General features: G+C 38.3%; 1 protein-coding gene across 13 annotated transcripts in view; it reads left to right on the top strand.

Moving 5' to 3' along the window:
• Positions 1-403: 403 nt before the first annotated feature.
• The window catches only part of Fip1l1 (factor interacting with PAPOLA and CPSF1), a 63388-nt gene continuing 40286 nt past the window's right edge, over positions 404-23505 (top strand). For 2 of the 13 annotated variants that reach the window (XM_041671090.1, XM_041671088.1), the window contains exons 1-10: positions 407-717; positions 1780-1824; positions 1915-1954; positions 6548-6605; positions 7789-7892; positions 11368-11432; positions 12040-12147; positions 12751-12881; positions 13177-13245; positions 21374-21483. In XM_041671090.1, coding sequence (XP_041527024.1) covers positions 636-717; positions 1780-1824; positions 1915-1954; positions 6548-6605; positions 7789-7892; positions 11368-11432; positions 12040-12147; positions 12751-12881; positions 13177-13245; positions 21374-21483 — 812 coding nt within the window. In that variant the 5' untranslated portion in view covers positions 407-635. Of the gene's footprint in view, positions 718-1779; positions 1825-1914; positions 1955-6547; positions 6606-7788; positions 7893-11367; positions 11433-12039; positions 12148-12750; positions 12882-13176; positions 13246-21373; positions 21484-23505 lie in introns of all 13 variants that reach the window. The other 11 variants (XM_041671095.1, XM_041671094.1, XM_041671101.1 and 8 more) reach the window with 7 other exon arrangements.

The raw sequence follows: 23505 nt of genomic DNA, 5'->3' as shown, positions 1-23505 counted from the left end.
GCCCAGTTCTAATTCTTTTTAAACAATGAGAACTCATTCTTTATATATTTTGAATTTTCTTTTGTAGCTTGTTAAAATTCCGAAGAAAGATTAAATGAGAAACCCGCAGACTAGTATGAGCTGTGTATCAAGTAAACACGTAAGGGATGGTGGCTTTCAGGATTTTAAAATAAACACATGGTGGAGGAAGAAAGCATTAAGGACAGAAAAGAACAATGGAAAACTGAGGATTGGAAGGGGGAGTGGGATGGTGGGAAGGGAACTTCAAAGAACACTAGAAGCCAGAGCAAATGCCACTCTGAAAAGCAAAGCCGGAATACTATGGATGGGGGCGGGGAGGAGCCAAGCGCGATGCGCCTGCGCAATGGGGCTCAGGTGCCGGCCGCTGCGGAAGAGAAGCCGCCTAGAGACGCCGCGAGGCTTGGGTGCTTCTGCGCGTGCGCGGGCGGCCCTGCGCCTGGCTGTTCGTGGTGGTGGCTGCCTCCACCGAGGCTGGCCTTGGATTTGGGGCTCGCGCTCTCTTCGTTCGCTTGCCGGCGGGTTCGCTCCCCTTCTCGCGCCCCGGGACGGCGAGGCTGGGGAAGGGGTTGAAAGGGGCTGTTGATCGCCTCCTTTAACTTGTGCGTGGGGCGGCCATGTCGGCCGGCGAGGTGGAGCGCCTGGTGGAGTTGAGCAGCGGGACCGGAGGGGATGAGGAGGAAGAGTGGCTGTATGGCGGTACGGAACTTCCTGTCTGTCTCCCGGGTTCTCTCTGGCCTTCCTCCCGGCGTCGCAGGTCCGGGCGTCCGGGGCCTCTCGTCCTAGCCCTGGCCGGCCTGAGTTAGGCCGAGCGCGGCCTGCTCCTCCCGGCCCTCGCCCGGACCCGCAGCCTCTCACCGCGCGGTGGACGCGGGCCAAGGAGGCCGGGCAGCCCCGCTTCGCCCTCCTCCCCACCGTCCCGGCCTCCTCGCTTCTGCGCTCTCTCTATTCATGCCCTTTCTGTCGATCCTGAGCTGCTTCGGGGTGTCTCTTGCTCGGTGGTTGTTGGGTGCCCTTTCTCGTCCCTTTCTTTCAGAAACAGTCATTCTGTAATTACAGCTAAATAAAGTTAATGCTATAAAACTAACGTCTTGTTTCTTGATGGTCAGTTTGTATGGAATGCACCTGCAAGGGTACCTCCTTGTCTGAAAGTCGTGCTTTAAAAATATTAATTAAGAGAGGCAGATGGAATACACTATGGTCCATAAAGAGAACCCTGAATTGTCTCCTGTATTAAGGTGAAGCTTTTCATTTTTTTTTAAAAAGAGATTGTTCTATATAGTCCACGTCATAGTTGTACCCCATGACTCTTCCCGTAGGCTTGTTTTCAGTCATGCATTTCTGTGTGCCTAACTTGAATGCATCATGTACTTTGCTTTTGTAGGGGACATGTTCTATGTCTGGCTTTAAGTCGTACTCCCCCTTGTTTGTTAGACCAGATTTGAAAGTATTTTGTTCTTGCCTAGACCATAAGTGCTTGACTGTGTTAGAATATTATATAAAGGTGCACGTTGGAATCTAGGCAACCTTTTAGTGATGCAACTTTGATAAACTTGGGAAATTGACTGTTTCTTTAATGCAAAGAGTCAGCATCAGTATTACCCTTGACATGTGACATGTATGGGGTTTCTCCTACCAAATGTGTAAATCCTCATTACCTCTTTAATTAAGCTTATATAGCAGTGAAGTCTTGATTTTTTTTTTCTTCCATAATGGGTGTATGTTGTCTATAAAGTGACCTAACTTTGGCTATGCTTGTAGGCCCCTGGGACGTGCATGTGCACAGTGATTTGACAAAGGATCTAGGTTAGTGCTTGTTCCCTTCAGATTTTTATAATACTTGTTGCTTTTAGCCTGATTTCTTCATTTACTTTATTTTATTATTTTATTTGGTAGATGAAAATGAAGTTGAAAGGCCAGAAGAAGAAAATGCCAGGTTGGTGAACTTTCCTGTTGATGTTTTATGTGGACTGTGATTCTAGCAAGTTGTCAACTGTTTCATTATCGTTTTTGGCTTAATTACATTTTGACCAAAGTTTGGAGGACTCTTTCTATTTCAGGACCAATTAATTCTGTGTTGGTGTCTAGTAGTTTATAAGACAGTTTATGGAGTTAGGCGTTTGTCACCTTTCCACCATTGAGTAACTATTGAACTTAGTAGTGGAGTATATAATATAGTTGGTCTTTGGGTATTTGATTGTTTTGGTTTTTCCGCCCCCAGACAAGGTTTATCTGTGTAGTCTGTGTAGCCCTGACTTTGGAACTTGATTTGTAGACCAGGCTGGCCTTGACCTTGGAGATCTGTCTGCCTCTGCCTCTTGAGTGCTGGTATTAAAAGCGGGCGCCACCACTCCTGACTGAATGCTGCTGAATTACTGAGAAAAAAATAGTAGCTGAAAATTATTGCTTTGATAATTTATTACTTGTTTTATCTTTTGCTTTTGGTGTAATTTCTTTTTATGAGATGGCCCTTACTGTGTGGCCCAGAAATCCCTTTGTAGACAAAGCTGTTTGCAGACAAGGCTGGCCTTGAACCCATAGATGTAGTATGCCTAATTGCCTCCTGAGTGTTAGGATTTAAGTCACTATGTGTGGCTTGGCTGTAATTTTAGTTCTTTTTATTTTTTTTTAATTCATAATGGAACTAATTTTGGAAGGGAATCATGCTTTCTTCTATACCATGGACAGAATAGATGATTTTTAAAATATAAGTTGATTTCTTTTGTTATATAAAACTTTGTATTTTATGGAGTGTGTCTAGGGAACCAAACATTCACACAAAAATTCAGTATAACTCATGCATATAAGTACATGTCTAAATTGGCTTTACTTTTTGATCAGAGGATTGTTTGGAATAATGAGGGGAGGATTTTTTTTTCTGTCTTTAATTAATGTGCATTTGGTGTTTTGCCTGCATGAGTGTGTCAGGTACCCTGGAACTGGAGTTAGAGACAGTTATGAGCTGCCATGCGTGGGTGCTGGGAATTGAACCTAGGTCCTCTGGGAAGAACAGCCAGTTCTCTTAAGGGCTGAGCCATCTCTCCAGGCTGGGAAGGAGTGTTTTAAACAGAGCAGTCAAGGGCTGGAGAAGTGTCTCAGTTGGTGAAATGCATGCGTCATAAGCTTGTGAACACAAATGAGTCTATCCTAGGAGAGATTTAGATAACAGAATCTCCAATACTCACTGTCCATCCTCTCTATACTGGTGAGCACCAGGTTCAATGAGAGACTCTCAAAAAAGAAGAGAAACAAATTGATGATTTTGGGCCACCACATGGCATGCACAGGTGCAATCTCAAACTCATACACACATGGGTCACACACACAAAGAATATTTTTATTTTCGAAGTGGAGGGAATAATACTTCCTACCTAGCAGGATAATCCAAAAGGTAGAACAGGGACAGTAAGGGTGTGGAGAAACCAGACCAGTTAAATATTGCTGATGCTACTGTTCAGTGGTGTGCCCTCTAGCCTCCACAGGGCTAAACCATTATCACAAGTTCAGCAGTTCTGCTCACTTTAACTTAGAGAAGTGAAAACATACGTGAATGTGAGAACTTGAACATCAGTGTTCTTAGCATTAATCATAGCTAGTCAGGAAAATGGAAGTAACACACCTTTCCACCAACATACAAATTAGAGATTCTATGCAAAGTACTCTAATGAGGATATTTCATGGTGAAAGGAAATAAAGTGCTGACTTGCTACAACATGGGTGAACACATTAAGAATGTGTTATAGGAAAGAAGCAGCTTCCAAAGGACATGTATGATTCAGTATATAAAGTATCCAGAGCAAGCAAATCCATAGAGACAGAAAGATCGGCATTGTGGGATAGGAGAAAATGGGGTGACTGGTGACACAGATTTCTTTTAGGGGTCTGTGTAACATATTCTAGGATTTGATAACATAAAGGTTACACTGAACAAAATACACCCCTGTAAGTGTAGTCTTTAAATGAGCGGATGTGAGTTATGTCTTAACGAAGTCTCCAAAATGAACATTGTCAGAAATCTATTCTTTTGCATCCAAAAAATAAAAAGAGCTAAAGCCCACAAGGCGGCTGCAGGGAAACAAGGAGCGAAAGTAGAAATGGCGCCAGCAGAGCCAAGATAAGCAGTGTCCTTCCATATACGCCCTTTTCCGCCACGCTTTGCTGTATTATCTGAAACTAAATCATATATGTTTGGAGTTTTGTATTAAATTTACTTTCTTAAAACATTGGTAGGGATGTATAGTTTTTAAAAGTAATTAAATGGCCTGGTGGTAGTGGCTTAGACCTTTAATCCCAGCACTCGGGTGGCAGTGACAGGTGGATCTCTGTGAGTTAGAAGCCAACCTAAAAGTTGCAGGACAGCCAGAGCTACACAGCAAACTCCTGTCTCGAACCCCCCTCCAAAAAAATTTTTTTTGCATATTCATTTCATTAAGTGTCAAGAAGCTGATTACAGGGTAGAATTATAATCAAATACACAATTTTTATGGGCTAATCTTTATATTGGTTTTATTATTTAACTACAATTCTAAGTTCACTTTGATCAGTGTTTGTTTGTTTGTTTTTTAATTTTGTGTGTATTGGTGTTTTCCATGCATGTATGTCCATGTACCATGTTTATGTCTGGTGGAAGATAAAAGATGTTGGTTCCCCTGGGGCTGCCGTTCAGATGGTTGTGAGCTGCCATGTGGGTGTTGGGACTCAAACCTAGGCCCTGGGAAGGCACTGAAACACTGAGTCACCTCTCCTTCTTCGAAGTTCATTTTCTCGTTGAACTTTCTTGAATTCTCTGGGACACAGCGTGAAAGTTCATTGGAGTTTATCCAGTTCTGCCTTCTTCGAGTACTATTGCCTATATGTGTTGTTAATTTCATTTGAAGAGCTTTGTGTGTCTCATCCCATGGAAGGGCATTTGTCTTTAAATTTTTACTTTTTCAGAAAAATATTATAATTTTAGCATTATTTAGAATTATGTTTTAATTGTGATAAGGAGTTGAAAGTTCTAAAGGATTATGTCTAACGGAGAAAGGGGTTTAGGTAAAGCTGGGAGGCAGCTTGGTACATCCTTGCACTAACCTGCCTAGGTCCCTGCTGTTGAATTTGCCCATTTTCCTTGTGCCTGGTTCATTGCTGAGGCCCCTGTCCTTGAGCATTGCATTACACTGATTCCAGCGCTGTCCTGCAAGTGGCCAGGTCTTAGCTGAGCACAGTGTACTGCCCCGTGAAATGAAAAGCACGCTGAGGGTCCGGTCCCCTACGTGCATGCAAACAAGTGAACAAAACTTGTTTCTGGCTCTCTAGAGTTTATTTATGCAAATCATTAGATTAAGAATTGTAGTTATGGGCTGGAGAGATGGCTCAGTGGTTAAGAGCATTCCAAAGGTCCTGAGTTCAATTCCCAGCAACCACATGGTGGCTCACAACCATCTGTAATGAGGTCTGGTGCCCTCTTCTGGCCTGCAGACATACAGACAGAATATTGTATACATAATAAATAAATATTTTAAAAAAAAAGAATTGTAGTAGAATATTTATCTTGTCCTGTGTTAGGACAGGAAACGCTGACGTTTTCAGTTTCTTTCCTAATTTACTTAATTTAGGCATGTTGTTCTAAATTGTCTCTAAGGAGTATTAGAGGAGTGAAGCTTAGGGGAGATAGGCATGACAATGAAAAAAACATTGAATTTGTCAAAATCTAAGCATTTTACTTTGTAAAATAGTTAAAGCCTACTGTTAAGAAACAGTTCTGGAAGTATTATTTTTAGTTAGTTGAGTCTCATGGCAATGTGAATGTCTTCTTGTTAAATGACACAATTTTTGTTGTAAAACAACAGGTCAAATTCGCCTTCTAAAAGTGATTAGTTTTAGAATTCATCAAAATTGGCCCTAGAGCTCCTTATTACTGCAAACTAGAGGGTAGTCTTCCATGAAGATAATTTTTTTACTCTTGAAATTTTGTTTTCAATAGAATAAAAGACGTATTTGATAAGGTGTGGAACAGCAGAGCAGGAGGAAGCGTGTGTGCTAACTGAGCACTGAAAGAATTATGATCTTATAGGATTTCATGGGCATAGGGAGAAGTGAAACTGTATTGTGTAGTCTTTGACTATTTTATAGTCCTTGCACACAGCAGATACTTAATAAAGTGATAAATGCGCAGTGTTAACTTAAACTGTGTCCAACCATCAAATTGTATGTCATTAAGAAATTGTTGGGCAGAGAGTAGTGGTGGGGACCTTAATCCCAGCATTTAGGAGGCAGAGGTAAGCTGATCTCTTGTGTTTGAGGCCAGCTTGGTGGTCTACGTGGTGAGTTCAAGGAGTCTCTCCAAAAATCAAGAAAGCCCCACTCTTGCTTCCATCTGAATACTTGTTCTATGCACACTAACAGGAAAACCAGACAGATTTACAGGTCTTGTTTTCATCGTCCAGTTGGAGATAATAGCTTTAGCAAATCTTCTCAGAGAAACTGTAGTGTGAGCTGTGCTTGAAGCAGCAGCATCCAACCTGTCCGCTCCTTCCTTTTGTTGCAGTGCGAATCCTCCAGCTGGAATTGAAGAGGAAGCTGCTGAAAATGGCGTGTCAAAACCGGTAACATACATATCAGGCTTTGATATCCAGTTACTCTGATGTTTAAAATCTTTGAAAGAACTTTAGTTTATTTACAGATAAAACCAACATTTAGCATAACCTTCAGCATCCTGATTGACTTGACCCCATCTTCTGTCAACTACTCCATCTGATATCAAAAGAATATGTAGAGTTAGTGAGGAGAAAAACTACAGGGAGGACACTTCAGGGGACACAGCAGGAGGAAAGGCTTTCTGTTCATTGTTTTCAAATCACTAAAGAGGTGTAGATCACGGATGAGTAAGCCTGACTTGCAAAGCAGAAGATGAGTCCGCAATCTGGACTTACAGTTTCTTAGGAATGTTCTCTAGGCTATACTCCTGCCTCTGTGGCTATTGACATGGTACTTGCTGCCCTCTGAGGGTTGTACATTTTAATTCTGAATGCAGAAGGAAATTTGTAGGTTTTTTTTTTTCAAACTTAAACTTATAACCAGGAAAGCATTTGCCTAGGTGATATGATTGTCTACTACTTTGTAACTAAAATATAACAACCTTTTAGATCCATACTAACACCACGGTAAGCAGATCCATTTTATTTGAAAAGATACATAATGCTGCATACAATCATTTGCATATAGTCTCTTCCTGTTGTAGTTGATGACCTTACAAAATGAATCTAAGGAAATGTAGTTTCTATAAGATAGAATTACTTAAAAATAAGTGCTTGAGAAATTCTTATGAGTAAAACATTTATGAGATTCAATGTCAGTATTAAAAATTACCAAATAGTTAACAGCGTTAAAAATATGAAGCTTGTATTCTCTGAAAGAGGGCAATAAAAGTTCTATTTATCTTTTTGGTGGGGAGGGAGTGGAGGGAGTTTTGAGATAGGGTTTCTCTGTAGCTTTGAAGCCTGCCCTGGAACTTGCTCTGTAGACCAGCTGGCCTCGAACTCAAAGAGATCTGCCTGCCTTTGCCTCCCAAGTGCTGGAGTTAAAGGTGTGTGCCACCACCGCCTGGCCTATTTATCTTTCATAAGGTCAATTATTATAGACCATCAGAATTGGGATAACAATTTTATAAGCTTGTAATTTTTACTCTAAAACAATTTCAAAAAATACAGAATAATAATTTTTTATTCGTTAATATTAAATGCTGAGTTGGGTTATTGAATGGATTTTGTAATTGTTTTGCTGGTCTAGAAAGTGACTGAGACAGAAGATGATAGTGACAGTGACAGTGACGATGATGAGGATGATGTTCATGTCACTATAGGAGACATTAAAACTGGAGCACCACAGTATGGGTAAGTTATTTTTACCTTATTTGGCAGGGGGTCATTTGTGCCATGGTTTGCATGTGTAGGGCTGAGGACTCTCTATAAGTCACTTCTGTGTTTCCCACTCAGGTTGTTGGGGCTTGGCTACAGGTGCCTTTACTCTCTGAGCCACCTTGGCAGCCCTAAGTTATACTTGAATGAATGCTGCCTTGTGAAGATACCATGCTTAGTTCCTCCTTGGTTGATTCTATTGATACTATGTTTTCCGTCTTACCCTGATACAAAAGAACTTGCTACAGTTTACAGGTGGTTAATTACTTTCTGCCTACTGTTAATTCTGTCTGTGGAAACAGCCATGTCTGATTGCTGCATTTAAAACATTTTTGCTAGAGAAGTGGCTAGAATTAGTTCTTTGTTAAAAATGGAACACCTAAATTGTCATTTGCATTTTTGTCATTCTTTCATTTTATTATACAAAACCTTAGTTTAGGTCTTTTTATATCGAATACAAACTAATGTATTTTTCTTGGCCTTTTAGACCAGTGTGTTGGTAGCAAGATTTATGTTCCATGAGCTGGAACAAGTTAATGGATTATTGCCAACTCAGTGAACACGAAGGAATCTTAAGGGATTGGAAGAAAACACATTAAAATGGATTGTGGTTTTGTTATCATGGTAGAATTAAGTGTTTTGGGGTTGTTGTTTTTTTTTTTTTTAAATTAGCTGTGGGGCTACTGAAACTTACTTTTAACTGTAGGGCTACTGAAACTTACTTTTTCCTTATCTTTGGGAGTTTGTTTGTTTTTAAGATGATCATTCATCATTTTGAATGGGATGAAGTGGAATCTCAGTGCTGTCCCTGATAGCCAGGATGTTTGTTGGCTGTAAGGACTGTTGATTGTTCACTGTTTCATTGTTCCATGTATGGGTTAGGTTGTATGGGTTTTTGGTATTTGCTTGCTTTGAGTTCTTTATATATTCTGTACATTAATTCTCTGGCAGATGTGTTGTAGACTGTCTCCACTGAGCTGTATTTGAAAGAGTTTGAATTTCATGTAATTCCAATTGAGAACTTGGTGGCCTCTTAGTGCCACTTGTTTTCCATAGCAGAGCTGTTTGAGAATTTTAAGTTTTATAGTAAGGTCTTTGACCAGATTGATTGACTTTTTTTTTATTCAGGGTGAGGTATAAAGATTTAGTTTACTCTTCTATAGGTATACATTCAGTTTCTCTAACATCATTTGTTGTAGTGTTGACGTCTTTGTTGAAGCTCAGGTGACTATAGTTGTGTGAGATTATTCCTGAGTCCTCTGTTCCATTGATTTAATGCCTGTTTTTGTTACGACTCTGTAGTATTACTGTCGGGTATGGTAATTTTCCTGGCCGTGTAGTATTGCCATTGGTGATGGTGGTATTCTTGGCACTGTAGTATTTCCGTCAGGTATGGTGATGTCTTTGGCATTGTTCTTATTTGGGATTGCAGTGAGATCCTTCTTGCTTCCCTATGAATTTTAGAGTTTTTCTTTGGTGAAGAATGTCACTTATTTTGAAGGGATTGTATTAAATCAAATCTATAGATTGCTGTCGGAAATATTGCCATTTCACGATGAAATTTTTCTTGAAAAGGTCTTTCACGTCTTAGTTTTTCTTTTTCCTTTATTTGTTATTGGATTTGGATTGATTTCCTGATTTCTTTAGGGGTGATACTTATTTTTAAAAAATTAATATTCATTTTGTTCCCTGACATCTTCACATATATATAGTATTTTCTGGCTACTGAATTTTCTGGTACATCATGGAAGGTTGTCCACAAGTATAATAATATTATTTGCTAATGGAGATAGTTTGGCTTCCTCCTTCCACTTTCTATCCCTTTTCTGAAGCAAAACTTTAAGCCCTATAATGCGTAAGCACAAGTATGTTTGATTTCTGACTTTAGTGGAATAATCCCATATGATGTCGGCCGTGTGTTTTATGTCATGCTACTTTGCTGTGTTAAGATACTTTCTTCATATTTCTAAAATCTTAAGTTTTTTTTGGACTTCATCAAAGATAAAACATATAAACAATACCTATTTAATTTGGCTATGGTAGATCTTGAACTCAACCTTTTTTGTACATGCTAGGCAAGTACTCCTTCACACACCACAGCCGACAAAGTTATTGGGCAGAATAAAAGTAGGATTCATCATAGGTCTGGTTAGCTTAAATTCTAAGGAAAACGAGCCAAATTAAGTAGCATGAATATGATATGAAACATAAATCTTTGAAAGTCTTGAATATGATCTGAAAGCTTACTAATGTCTTTCTGTTCAATACAAATCATTCTTCCCTGGTCCCCAGAATCCCTTTTTCTTTAGCCCCCAACAGTGTTGAAAACCATTTCAGTTAGCACTAATTCTTGATTTTTATTTTTCTACTCATTAAAAAATGGTATTCTTTTGTTGTTGTTGTTGTTGTTGTTTTTGAGACAAGGGACTCCCTGTGTAATTCTGGCTGTCCTGGAACTCTTTTTGTAGACCATGCTCAAACTCACAGAGATCCACCTAAGTGGATACCTTTACCCCCTCTAAGTGCTGGTACTAAAGGTGTGCACCACTGTGCCTAGCAGTAAACTCATGTTTAAAGAAAATTATATAAAGTTCATAGCAGCTAAGGGGACTTGCCCAAATTTACGCAACTAGTTGTGTGTGACCTAGTTTGGTTTAACCAGTTATTTGCCACATAAATATCTGTATTCCTGTAGTCACAGCCCAGACAAAGATGTGGAGCACTGCAGCTGTCCTGGAGGTTGTTCCTCCTCCCCTTTAATTACTAACCTCCCGTTAACACTGTTCACCTCTCCCTCCTTACAGTCACCTTTCTTCTAAGTGAATTCATTTTTATGAATGGAATGAAATGCTCCGTGTGTATTGTAAAGAGGTTTGGTTGGTAATATAAAATTTGAGAAAGCCTAAAGTGGGGTCGTGGGATTTGGCAATGTGTCAAGGAAGGAGCTTTCAGGGCTGCAGGATTTCGAGATGTTGAGGAACTGGGAGGTAACAGCAAAGGGGTTTCTTATGATTTTTGCTACAGTGGCATATTGAGAGTAGCTGGGAGGCTTTTGGGATGGAAAGATGACATTTAAAAAAATATTTGAGATGGTAAAAATGGTAGGCCTTATTTAAAAAATTAGTTCTTGGGACTGGAGAGATGGCTTAGCATTTATTGCAGAGGATGTGGGTTCAATTCCCAGCACTGAGAACAATCCATAACTTCAGTTCAGGGGATCCAGTGCTCTCTTCTGACTTCTTTGGGCATCAAGCACTCTAGTGATGTACATACATGTAGGCAAAATAGTCATACACATAAAATAATCTAAAAAAATTCTTTATCCTGTATTAACTAAATAAACTTTATTTGTGAGTGCCAATTCATTCACTCACTATGTGGGTTTATAACACATTGATATCTTCCTATTGTTATTGTATGTTTTTGAGGTTATTTTTTATTCTATTTTTAGGAGTTACGGAACAGCGCCAGTAAATCTTAATATCAAGGCAGGGGGAAGAGTGTATGGAAATACAGGTAAACTTTGTCTTTGTAGCTGCATAAGTGTGAAGATATGGCATACTATCTCAAATAGATTCTGAATAGAATGTCTCAGTTCTTTTCATGAGTAATGTTTGACTGCCATCTGACACATATAAGCAGACTCTGAAAGACAACTCAGACAGCAGGCATTCGGCCTGTTGTGGCTGTGCTACTTTGCTTGTTTTCGAACCCTTTAAGAGAAACTTTTCTTTGCTCACAAATTATATAAACAGCATTTTAACACATGGCCGATAGCAACTCCATTGATGTAGTAGTCTTTTGTTTTTGTTTCCTGAGACAGAATCTCATGTAGCCCAGGCTATCCTTTACCTATCTGTGTACCCACAGTTTGCCTTGAATTCCTAGTCCTCCTGTCTTCATTTCCCAAGTGCAGAGATGTTCGGCATGTGCTGCCCTGCTAGGCCGTAATGTCTCAGTCCCTAACCTTGTCATCTTGTTCATCCTAAGTTTCATCACAAGGTTTGACTTTATGCAGTTTTATCAGTGGTCAGGATGGATGGTAAAGGGACATTTTTGTTTCTTTGCTTTCTAGCTTTTTGATAATGTAGCTTCTTTGCCATTTTTCATTTCTGTAAACTAGGAACCAAAGTCAAAGGGGTAGACCTTGATGCACCTGGCAGCATTAATGGAGTGCCACTCTTGGAAGTAGATTTGGATTCTTTTGAAGATAAACCATGGCGGAAACCTGGTAAGATTATTTGGGATTTAATTAATTAATTAGTTGTAAAATGTTCAAAAAATATTTTTGAACAGTAATAGAAAATACTGCCTTTTACAGTGTCTTTTTATTGTCCTAAGCAAATAATGAATACTAAGTACTTGAATTATTAAATCTCATTAGTCACTGGAATTAATATAAATGTGGACTCATACATTATTTATTATAATGCCATTTCTAAAGGAAATCGTTTTGATCAAAATGTTTTTCAGTCTTTGCTTCATTGTGGTAGTTTTGAGAGCTAGTAAAAGTTCAAAGGATGCTAAGACTAGTGTCATAAAAATATGCATATGTTATATGAATAATTCTCTTAACATATATTATTAATAATGATGGATTTCATTGTGACCATTTTCACATTAGTCTTTCAAGCATGTCCACTACTTCATCCTCTTTGACTCCCTCCAGTTCCCACTAATACCCTTCCTCTTCAAAGTTTCTTACCTTCTATTTTTCGTATCTTTAAATTTACATTTTTGTACCACACTATAGTTTTGATGCTGCCATAGTTTTAAATTTACAATTTTGTATCATACTGTAGTTTTGTGCCCTAAAAGTATATTTTATCTTTAGGTGCTGATCTCTCTGATTATTTTAATTACGGCTTTAATGAAGATACTTGGAAAGCTTACTGTGAAAAACAAAAGAGGATCCGAATGGGACTTGAAGTTATACCAGTTACTTCAACAACCAATAAGATTACGGTAATAGTAAATCTTCCAGAGTTACCCTGCCTCTTTTACTGTCCCAATATGACTCCCCAAATATTTGAGTCGCTTTCCCCCTAAAAAGGCGATTAAATGCTGTATGACAGTTTAATTTTTTTGTTGTCTTGACCATGTTTGTTTATTTCCCCTTGCTTCCCTTTCAGTTCCATGTTAATGATTATTATATGTTCTTAGTTCAAATCGCAGACTAGCCACTGCTAGTTTGTCTTTATGTGGCCTATCAATTAAAGATTGTGTGGTATCTTAATGGGGAATATGTTATTTAACTTAGGCCGAAGACTGTACTATGGAAGTTACACCAGGTGCAGAGATCCAAGATGACAGATTCAATCTTTTTAAGGTGAATTTTAGTAAATTATCCTTGGTTGCTCTCATTTTTGTTCTCCAGTCTGCTCCATACCACTGTTCAAGGGAGAAAATTAAAGTGGAAATGGCTACCTTTTTTCCAAACCTTCAGCTTCCTGGTGACTTACACATGTGTTGATTGTTGTTTACTCTACTTTTGCAAGCATGTGAATTTATAGCCTTTTATACTAACAACGCCAAGCAAAACTTGTTTACTGTATGTTGTGACCTAAGGATAGTACATATTTGTAGAATATGAAGGTCATGGCCGCAGGTTCAGCGCTTATTGTGCATCATACTCTTATCCTTAGCAAAATTGGAAATTTTCGTTTTCCTAGTTCTTAAAGAAGGGATGCTGTTTATTCTCTGACATAGAAGTCATTGCTGATTAATAGCTCATAGTTAAGTTGTTTTCAAGAATTTCAGATGTTCTCTGAGATCCTCTTAAAATTCAAACAGAGCTTCTGAGTTTTAAAATACTTAGAAGGCATAGGTTCACGTGAGTGACAAGGCTGATAGGATCGTGTGACATCAGATCTGACTTCTGGTTCCTCCAAGTGGGTCCAAAGAATACACTTCCATTGCTGCTCTTCCTGAGATTTGGCTGGGTAGTCTCCTCCTCTTAGCTTTAATTCCTATGTCTGATGGCACTGGGATTCGTTTGGGTTGTATACCTCAGGGACCTTTTGTGGTCTGGATATAGAATGCTGTGCCCTTTTCGGGGACACCAAAATGCTGCCTTATGCAATGCATGTGCTGTATCTGCAGATATAGCCGCTGTCTGGACACAGTTCTGTATAGAGACTTTAATTTGCATCCTAACAGGTAAGAATTTGGTTCTTGTTCTGTTGTTAATATTTTGAAAGTGCTTGGTAATATTTATTTTAAATGGTCATCAACTTTTTAGATGTCTGCTCTGTCACTGAATATTTTGTGGTAGATAATTAGTGCAAATTAATGAGCTGGTTCATTTCATTGGTTTTTTTTCCCCCCATAAGAGGAATGAGAACTATCATTATAAACCATCAACTTGTACATAGTTTTTTTTTAATCTCAGATTTGTAAACAGTGAGCTTAATAAGAAACTACTAGGGCTGTCTTCTCTTGAAAGTTGTAGATATATTTTACATATAGGCTGTCGAATTTTTTAGTTCCTTTTGATTGTTTGAGAGGAAGTCATTTTTTTTTTCTGTTTCTGATTGATTGAGTCATTCTGAATGAGTTTTATGGTTATTGTCCAGTGGTTTTCTTGTCTTGATCAAGTGCTTAAATGCTAGTAAATCTATTAGAAATCTTGATTTAGGGATGATTAGTTTCAGTGAGTTTAATTAGTCAGACACCCCTCTCTCTTTGGTCATATTGTGGTCTGTAGGAAATGGTGGAAATAAAGCCATGTAAAAAGACCTTTATTTAAGCCATTGTGCACATTCTGGTGAGTAGTCGGCAGCCATTAGAAAGCTCAAGAGCAGTAGATATTGTGCAGATCAGTATTTAGGAAAGAAATGGCAGCTGAGTGGACTCTAAGAGAGGTAAAAGGTCAGAAGGGGGTTGATGTATTAAGTAGTATAGGTGTGAAACGAGCATGGTTGCCCTCAGTGGTGACTGGGCCAAGGGATAGACTGCTGGAGAGTCACAGTTTAAGTTCTCTTCCTGTCTACCACAAAGGAAGTCAAAGTCAAGTGAGGAACATCCCAGCAGCCTTTTGAAGGCATCATTCCCTTTTATGTTACAGAAGTTTTGCCAACAACTGTGGCACAAAGCAACCTCTAGATACCTTTATCATCAGTGGTTATCAACATTTTCTGTTTGGGAAGTAATAACCTTTTATATATCTTGATGTGAATAGTTTTTATTGGCTCTCTTGTTTTGTGTTGAAAATGAGTCTAGGTGTGTAATGTAGGATGCCCTAGAATTTCTTGCTAGGTAGAACACTCTGGCTTTAAGTATATAAACCTTGTGTTCTGCCCCAAAGTGCTATAGGATTACAGGCATGTATGACTATATCTGCCTGGCTTTGTTGTTTTGCTTTATTTTTTTCCCTGTGACAACTAAAAGATGAATCTTTAGGTATAAAAACTACTTAGTTAAGTGCAAAAATCTGGTAATTATATAATCTGGGACAAGGAGTAGGAGAAAGTGACCATTAGGAAAAAAAAATCAACCACAATCTCTCCTTTTCTCTTACTTTTCTTTCATTTTATGATTGGTTTTATTTTCTGTTGAGATAGGGTTTCTCTGAATAGCTCAAGCTAACCTCACACTGGCCATCTTCTTGCTTCAGGCTTCAAAATCCCCAGAGTACTGATGCTTGTCACCATGTGTAGTTTGTAACATTTTCTTAAAAATAGTTTTCTAACCATGTCATACAACGTGAACTTACGTATATATGGGAACGTGGCCTGCTTCCTTTTAGTTTTCAAACACCTGGGCTTCATATCTGAAAACCTTTTTTGTATTATTTTTTTTCTGCTTTTCTTTTTTATCTCTTACTGATGCACTTCACTGTAAGCTGAGGCTGCTTGTTTGTTTCCTGCCTGCCCAGACCCAAAATGATCACACAGAAACTATATTAGTTAAAACACTGGTTGGCCTACTAGCTTATGCATATTCCTAGCTAACTCTTACATCTTTAATCAACCCATCTCTATTCATCTGTGCATCACCATGAGGTCGTGGCCTACTGGCAAGGTTCCAACAGGTTCTGGTGAGCGTTTTTCTCCTTTGGCAACTACATGTTGTCTTTTTGACTTTGCTTACTCTCTTTTTACATCTCTGTTCAGATTTTTTGCCTGGATTTACTGTTAAGCCATTGGCCGAAAGCAGCTTCTTTATTAACCAGTGGCAATAAAACATATTAGTAGCATACCGGGGGGAATCCTATATCACTGCAGTAATCCTGTATTCTCGGGTTTTGCCCTAATTTTCCATCTCATCTTTTTAGGAGGTTTCTTTTTGATAGTTATTTTTCTACTTAGATTTTTGTTTTTGCTGTTAAGTTTTTAAATTCCAAGAAGGTTTTCATTTTACTTTGTTTTTCAGTCTTTTCTTTAACCCCATCTTTCAGAGGATTTGAATAGTAGACTTATTTTTAATGTTTTTTTCTGATGTTTTCTTTTTCTACATAGTCTCTTTCCTTTCTGTTAATTTTTTAGCTTTGTTGTTTTCAGCTTCTGACTTAGACTTTTCTCAGATGTTATTTGATTGTTTTATTCTTTTTAGTCATTCAGTAATAGTTGACCCTACAGTCTTTTGGAAGTTCCCTCAATGTAGATGGAGCAGCAGGCCCCTTCCCGCTGCCTGGGAGCACTCCCGGCCACCGGCTAGCTTTACCCAAAATAATTAGATGGAAACTGTATTCTTTTAAACACTGCTTGGCCCATTAGCTCTAGCCTCTTACTGGCTAATTCTCACATCTTGATTACCCATTTCTAATAATCTGTGTAGCACCACGAGGTGGTGGCTTACTGGAAAAGATCTTAACCTACGTCCATCTTGGAGAGGAGAGCTTTAGCGTCTGCCTCACTTCCCTTCTTCCCAGCATTCTGTTTTGTCTACTCCACCCACCTGTGTTCTGACCTATCAGGCCAAGCAGTTTCTTTATTAACTAACCAATGAAAGCAACACAAATTTCATTTGATAGATAGAAGACACTCCCACATCACGTCATTGTGATAAAAACTTAGCAACTGTAGGCTTTTCCATAGGATTGCAGATTTGTTTATGTGCTGTTATCTTTACGATGTTTTTCTATATTATTGTTGTTGTTTTTTCTTTTTGTGGGAATCTGATTTTTAAAAACTCTTCAGTGTGACAAGAGGAATTTGCAGCTTCTCCAGATGTCCAGGAGCTTGAGTGTCAGTTCCTCTGCCTCTGCCGTGATTTCAATGTATTTTGCTTTCTCTTCACTGAGAATTCAGCTTAGTCTACTCAGTTAACTTTCTCATCTGCTTCTAAAGTACCAGGCTTTGTAACATTTACAACTTTCAGTTGTTGTGGTTTGAGATGTGATTGTTTACAGTTTTCAGCTGCTCCTTTTTCACCCTAGTATTATTTGGAGATTGATAATTTGTATTTTTTTGTTAATTAGAATTTTAAATATTTACTAATTTGTGTTATTAAGTATTGCTTATAATATATAAATAATGCTATTTTCCAAAAAACTTCAGGATTTTTGTTATAGTGACAGCATAATAATTTGAATGAATATTTAGCTACTTAAAACAACCTTGTATTTGTGTGTATGTGTGTGTGTGTGAGAGAGAGAGAGAGAGTAAATATACTTGCACACGTGTGGGAGATCAAAGGACAAAATGCTTCTCTCTTTCCATCATGTGGGACCAGAGAAGTGAACTTGGCTCATAAGGCTTGGCAACAGGAGCTTTTTTTACATCTTGCCAACCCTTAGCTTCTCAAGTTTATAAATTGTGGTTAAGATGTGTAAGATCTGTTGTGAACTTGGTTTCAATAATTCAAGTGTATATCGTGCACTTATTTCTTAAAATGCTAGGTTATGTGAAGCAATAATTTTATGTTCTGGTAGGATAGATTTTGAGTTTGTCATCCTGAGTATATCTGAAGACACAGTGGGCAGTTAGAATGCAAGGGGAAAAGGAAGCCTGCTAGGGTAGTGAAGGTTTTCAGGATTGTTTAATAAGTGTGTTTTGAAGAAATTAAGTGTCATAATTAGGAACATAGGTAGTTTTTAATGTGTTTACTCTCTGTCTTCTGTCTTTACTCTTCCTGTTGTAGAGATGCACATATGCATGTAGTTTAAATCCTACCATCCAGTTTTATCAAACTGTTTTAGGCTGGTTGGGGAAAGAAAGTGAACATAATAGACAATGGACTCTTACCTTCTGTAATGGGAAAGCTTGTTATTCAGTGAATAATGATGCCAACAATTAAATATGGTACATTCTATGTTATTTGAAAGTCTGAAGAACTGAAATTAGAGCAGAGTCTCAAAACCAATTAAATAAATTTAATAAAATGTTTTTGGCTCATCCACATCCTATTTTCCAGACACTTTGGATACAGAGTTTATATGTAGTCAGTGTCTTCAAAAGGTCTTGTTACAGTGACGATAGGCAGATAGTATCTATCATACAGCAATATATTCAGATAATGATGCTAATAAGAAATTTTAGGAGGAAAATAGAAAATCACAGGAGAGAGACTGGGAGTGGGGAAGGAAGGCTGCTTCCTACTACAGGGATAGTTTGGTTACATATGGTTACTGGATCCCTTGTATATGCCTGAAACTGGGTAGTACTATACCCTATATACTCTGCTTCTCCACATGCATATACATATGAAATTTGACTTCCAAATTAGTCAAGTAAGTGATTAATAATAACAATACAGAGCAATACACTAATAGAAATTATTCTGGTATGCCCAAAATAATTATTATACAGCAACCTTGGAATATAATGACTTTTCTGTTGAGAGGAAGTACTTGAATCTCTTTGTTGGCATCACTATTTTATGCTTTAGGATCATTTGTTGTTGTTTTGTTTTTGTTTTTTGAGACAGGTTTCTCTGTGTAGTTCTTTTTGGTGCCTGTCCTGGTACTAGCTCTTCTAGATCAGGCTAACCTCTAACTCACAGAGATCTGCCTGACTCTGTCTCTGGAGTGCTGAGTTTAAAAGCATGCACCACTACTGCCCAGGCCTCAAACTCAGATCCTCCTGCCTCTGCCACTTTAGCATATTCTACCAGCACCACCAGAACCTGCAGGAACAGTTTTCAAGTTAAGTAAGGGTTAGCCAAACATCAACACCTTGCTACCATCACAGTTTTAGTATCCTAAGTGGCTGACTGATTGATTAATAGCATGCTGATGTATGGGTGTGGATGCATTGACAAAGGGATGATTCATGACCCAGGTGAGATGGACTTGGGAAGGTACAGGCTCTGTGTGGCTTAACATATCAGCTGCCAGTTTGGGGAATTTTCCACTTGAGTTATTTTAGTCTGTTTTTGACCCATAATTGAAAGTACAGAGCAATGACATAGGTGGTGATTGTAAATACTGCTCTGCTTGAATTAGAGGAATTCATGAGACAGTATGGAGAAAGGCTATTCCAAACACAGTAGTTAATTCAGAAACCCTGACGAGAGGTGAGGAGCTTACATACCTAAAAGGACAAGACAAAGGCTATCATGACTAGGAATGGTAAAATGAGTGGAGTAAGAATAGGAAAGCAAGTTCAGAGGGATGCAGCGCCTGTACTGCACAGGCCGTGTTAAAACGTTTGTTTTATTCTGGTTGCACTGGGAAGCAATCTTGAGCAGAGGAGAGACATGAGTTTGGTGTACATATGTGGTGAGATTGCTTTGCCTCTATGTAGAGGTCAGAGCAGATGTGGAGAGTGTATTTATCACAGTAGCTGATGTGCACTGATGGACTTGGCTAGGGAGCTGTCCTGTCAGCTGATGGGTTTTGGTGACATTAAAATGGTAATGCTGACATCTTGTATGTTAACATGAGTTAGAGAGTACCTGTAGTGATCCCATTTTATTAATATGAGGAAAATATGGAGAGGGTCAGATTAGGGGAAGTTGATAGTTTATGCCACAATAATTGTGAGGTGTCAGTTTGACATGCCAAGAAATTGAATACAAATTGCTGGTATTTATGGAGACATTGGGACCTTAACCAGTCCTTTAGGCAGAATAATGTGTCTCTTTTGCATCTTTTACTGCATTTTATTTCTTTAAAGTGTGTGAGTGTGTGTGTGTGTGTGTGTGTGTGTGTGGCTTGTTTGGCTGTGTGTCCACACGCATGCCGTGGTACATTTGTGCGGGCAGAGGACAGCTTTCAGGAATTCGTTCTTCCTTTCATGTGGGTCCTAGGCTTGGAAGTCAGCACCTTGTGCTCTGAACCACCTCACTTTCCTTAGACCCTGTTTTTTTCCATAGCATTTGCTGTATTGGGCTCACAGTTTTTGTTTTCTCTGAGGTTTAGAGTTTTTCTTCCAGTAGTCTGAGCTTTGGGTACAGAATGATAGATAGTTACTGGATGTTTGGTAATTGAGTTCCTTCCCCTGTCACCACATTCTGGCATTGTTTTTCCCAGGTGTGTATTAAATCCATTTCAACCCTTATTGTCTTTCTTGCATTAGTGATAGTCCTGATATCCTACTGGGGTCTGTACGTTTAAATGAGTTTGCTTTTAGTCAGCCGTAGAGCTCATTTTCAAATGAACTTGGTGTCAAGGCCTAATTATAGGTCTGTACCAATTGGGTAAAACTGACCACTACTTAATAGAGATCTGACTTTTTAAGTTAATATTTAGCTTTATTTTATTATATTATTTTATTAAAAATTTATTTAGTAATAATTTTTAATATTTTGACTTACATTAGTTCCCCCTTTTCATTCCTTTCTTCAACCCTTCCACATATCCCTCTTGCTCTCAAATTCATGGGCTCTGTTTTTTTTTTTAAACAATACTTTAAAAATATATTACATACATATATTCCTAAATATAATTCACTTAGTCCATATTGTTACTTGTTTGTATATGATTTCAGGGCTGATCATTTGGTATTGGATAACCAATTAGGGGCTCTTCTTTAGAGAAGATCATTTCTCCACTCTCAGCTTTACAGCCCTTCTGTGTTAGCAAGCCCATTGATGTGGTCATTGTCTAGGCAGGCATTTCTAGGAGACATGGTCTCACAGCAAACTTCCTGTTCCTCTAATTTTTAAAGATCTTTATGCCCCTCTCTTTCCTTCAAAGATTCTTGTGCCCTAGGTACAGAAGGGAAAAGTTTAAGCCTTTCTTTGAACTTAGAAACATGGAGTTATAACCAAGTATATCCTGGACTCATTTACTTTTGTTCATGAGCAATTTGTGAATCTCCATGACTTACAGTTTATTGGGGTTTCTCAGTGACAAACTGTACGTTTTTGTGATAGGAACATTTTGATCCTTAAATCCATCTTCGATGCATTTCACCTAATGCTGATAGATAGGTCCCTTTTAGTAAATATCTAGGCATGGTTCATTCTTCATGTTTAACATCCTCAGGGCAGATGTTATAGACTTAAAAGTGTCTCGTGCTTGAGTGTCTGTTAAATTAAGCAAAATAGTAAGCCCATTTTTCTTTTTGAAGGTACAGCAAGGGAGAACTGGAAATTCAGAGAAAGAAGCAGCGCTTCCATCTACAAAAGCTGAGTTTACTTCTCCGCCATCATTGTTCAAGACGGGCCTGCCACCAAGCAGGTTAGTAGACACTTATGGTCCTAGCATTAGGATCTTGGTGTTGGGTTTGTGTTGTAAGACTCTGTTAAATATGATGTCTCCCAGTTTTCTTCCAGTACAAACTGGAACACTCTACTTTTAGTTTGAATTATTATAAAATTTTTCAGGGTGCTATTCCATCTTAAAAAACAAAACACCTGAGTCTGCAAGAAATAAAGCATGGTATAGTTACATTAATCTTTCATGCAGAAGTGGTGGCTGCTCATACTCTACTGTGTATATTATTATTAAATAAGGATTTATTGGACTTCCTAGGCAAGATCTATGGACTTAAAGGGATTTTTGTAAAAGAAATCATAGAAATTTCATTCATAAAAGTCTCTTGGCATTCTTTGCTTTCATATAACCCCCGATTTTGTGTTTATAAAATACTAGATAGAAGTAGTAATTATGCAGAAAAAATGTCCTTTTTATTCAAATGTGACATGCGAAATGAGTCTTTTTGGCTCCACTATAAGGAAAATAACAAAGAATTAATGAAGACCAGTGAAAGTTGAGGATGCCAGCAGTTTAGTTTTGGATTAGATTGTGATATCAGCTCTGGCCCTGAAATAAATCAACTCAGCCATTACAGATTCTCTGCCTGACTATTTACCTTTTTATTTTTGCTTGTTTAAATTTTTGTTCTTATTATCTCCTTTTATCTGTTCTGCAGTTTATTACTATTCTGAGAAATTAGAATTTATAGTGCACTGTTGGGGAAAAGACCATAGAGAAGCTTAAGGCTCGTCTCAAACTGAAATGGTCTTTTATTTGTTTTGATTTTGTTTGTTTAAGGCAGAGTCTTATGTAACCCTGGCTGGCCCTGAATTTGCTGTGTAGATCAGACTGGAATCAGAATCACAGAAGTCTGCCTGTCTCTGCCTCCCAGATGCTGGTATTAACAGCATGTGCTATCATGACCAGCTAAAGTAAAGATTCTTGAAGCTTTAATGCAAAATGAAGCATTTAAAAGTAAGCCAAGATTTTCATGGATTGTTCTAGAAATATCTCAAATGTCATAATTTGAACTAAATGAAATTTCATAAACTTTTGATTTAGTAATTAATTATAGAAGCTAACAAGAATTGATCCTTTAATAGGTAGTATTTTGGATTTGGTATTTTTATAAAAGGTCAGCTATGTTTTGTTGAGTTTCTGTGTGCTCTGCTTTTGAGTTTTCTTAAGAGATTGGGATCTTGCCTTAGATTTCTGGGGTTTAAATTCTGACTCAGCAGTTTACTAGTTGAGCGTCCTTGGGCGGACTCTCTAATTTTGTTAGGCCTGGATTTCCTAACTGATAAAATGTAGTAATGGTATTTCCATTGCAGTCTAACTGCGTGTGTCAAATGATTAAGTTCTGTTGGTGTTGTGGAACAGTGTTTGTCACATGAAAACATTCTCTAAATACTTTACTGTCACAGTGAACTCTTTCAGAGTCATGGGGTCTTTGTCTCCTTTTGCTTCCCCTCCTTTGTGGGGAGGATGTTGAATTGTATCACATCTTGTGATGATATAAGAACTTCGTGTTTTACTCTATTTGAAATGAATGGAGAGCCACAGTCAGATTTTTAACAGGCCAATCTGATTGAGGTTTTCAAGTCTCAATTCAGCTGCTTTAGTAAGAGCAGCTTACAGTGTGAACAGTGATATAAAAGGGGATAAGGTGTAAGAGATCGCAACCAATATCTAGGCAAGAGATAATGGTATCCTGGACCAAGATAATGATGAGTAGTCGGAATACTAAGCTACTGTGTCGACCCCAAAAACCTGCAATGGTATGTCTGATTGATCAGTTGTAGACTATAGAGAAAAGTTATTCTGAGTGAATTTTTGTCTTGCTCAACACAAATGTCATGATGGGGTTGTCATTTAAGAGATGGGATGGATACAAGAGGAATTGCTTTTGGAGAGAGAAGTCATCCAGTTGCGGGAATAGAAGTTGAGGTGCCACCTCAGTACGAAATTTAAAATTAAATGTTACTATGGAATGAGGAAAAGAGT

Source organism: Microtus oregoni, unplaced genomic scaffold, assembly GCF_018167655.1.
Source record: "Microtus oregoni isolate MIOR12 unplaced genomic scaffold, Mior012 000021F_ref0000039, whole genome shotgun sequence".
NCBI classification, from domain to species: Eukaryota; Metazoa; Chordata; class Mammalia; order Rodentia; family Cricetidae; genus Microtus; species Microtus oregoni.
The sequence above is the reverse complement of the archived record's forward strand: the minus strand, read 5'-3'. Positions and strand labels throughout refer to the sequence as shown.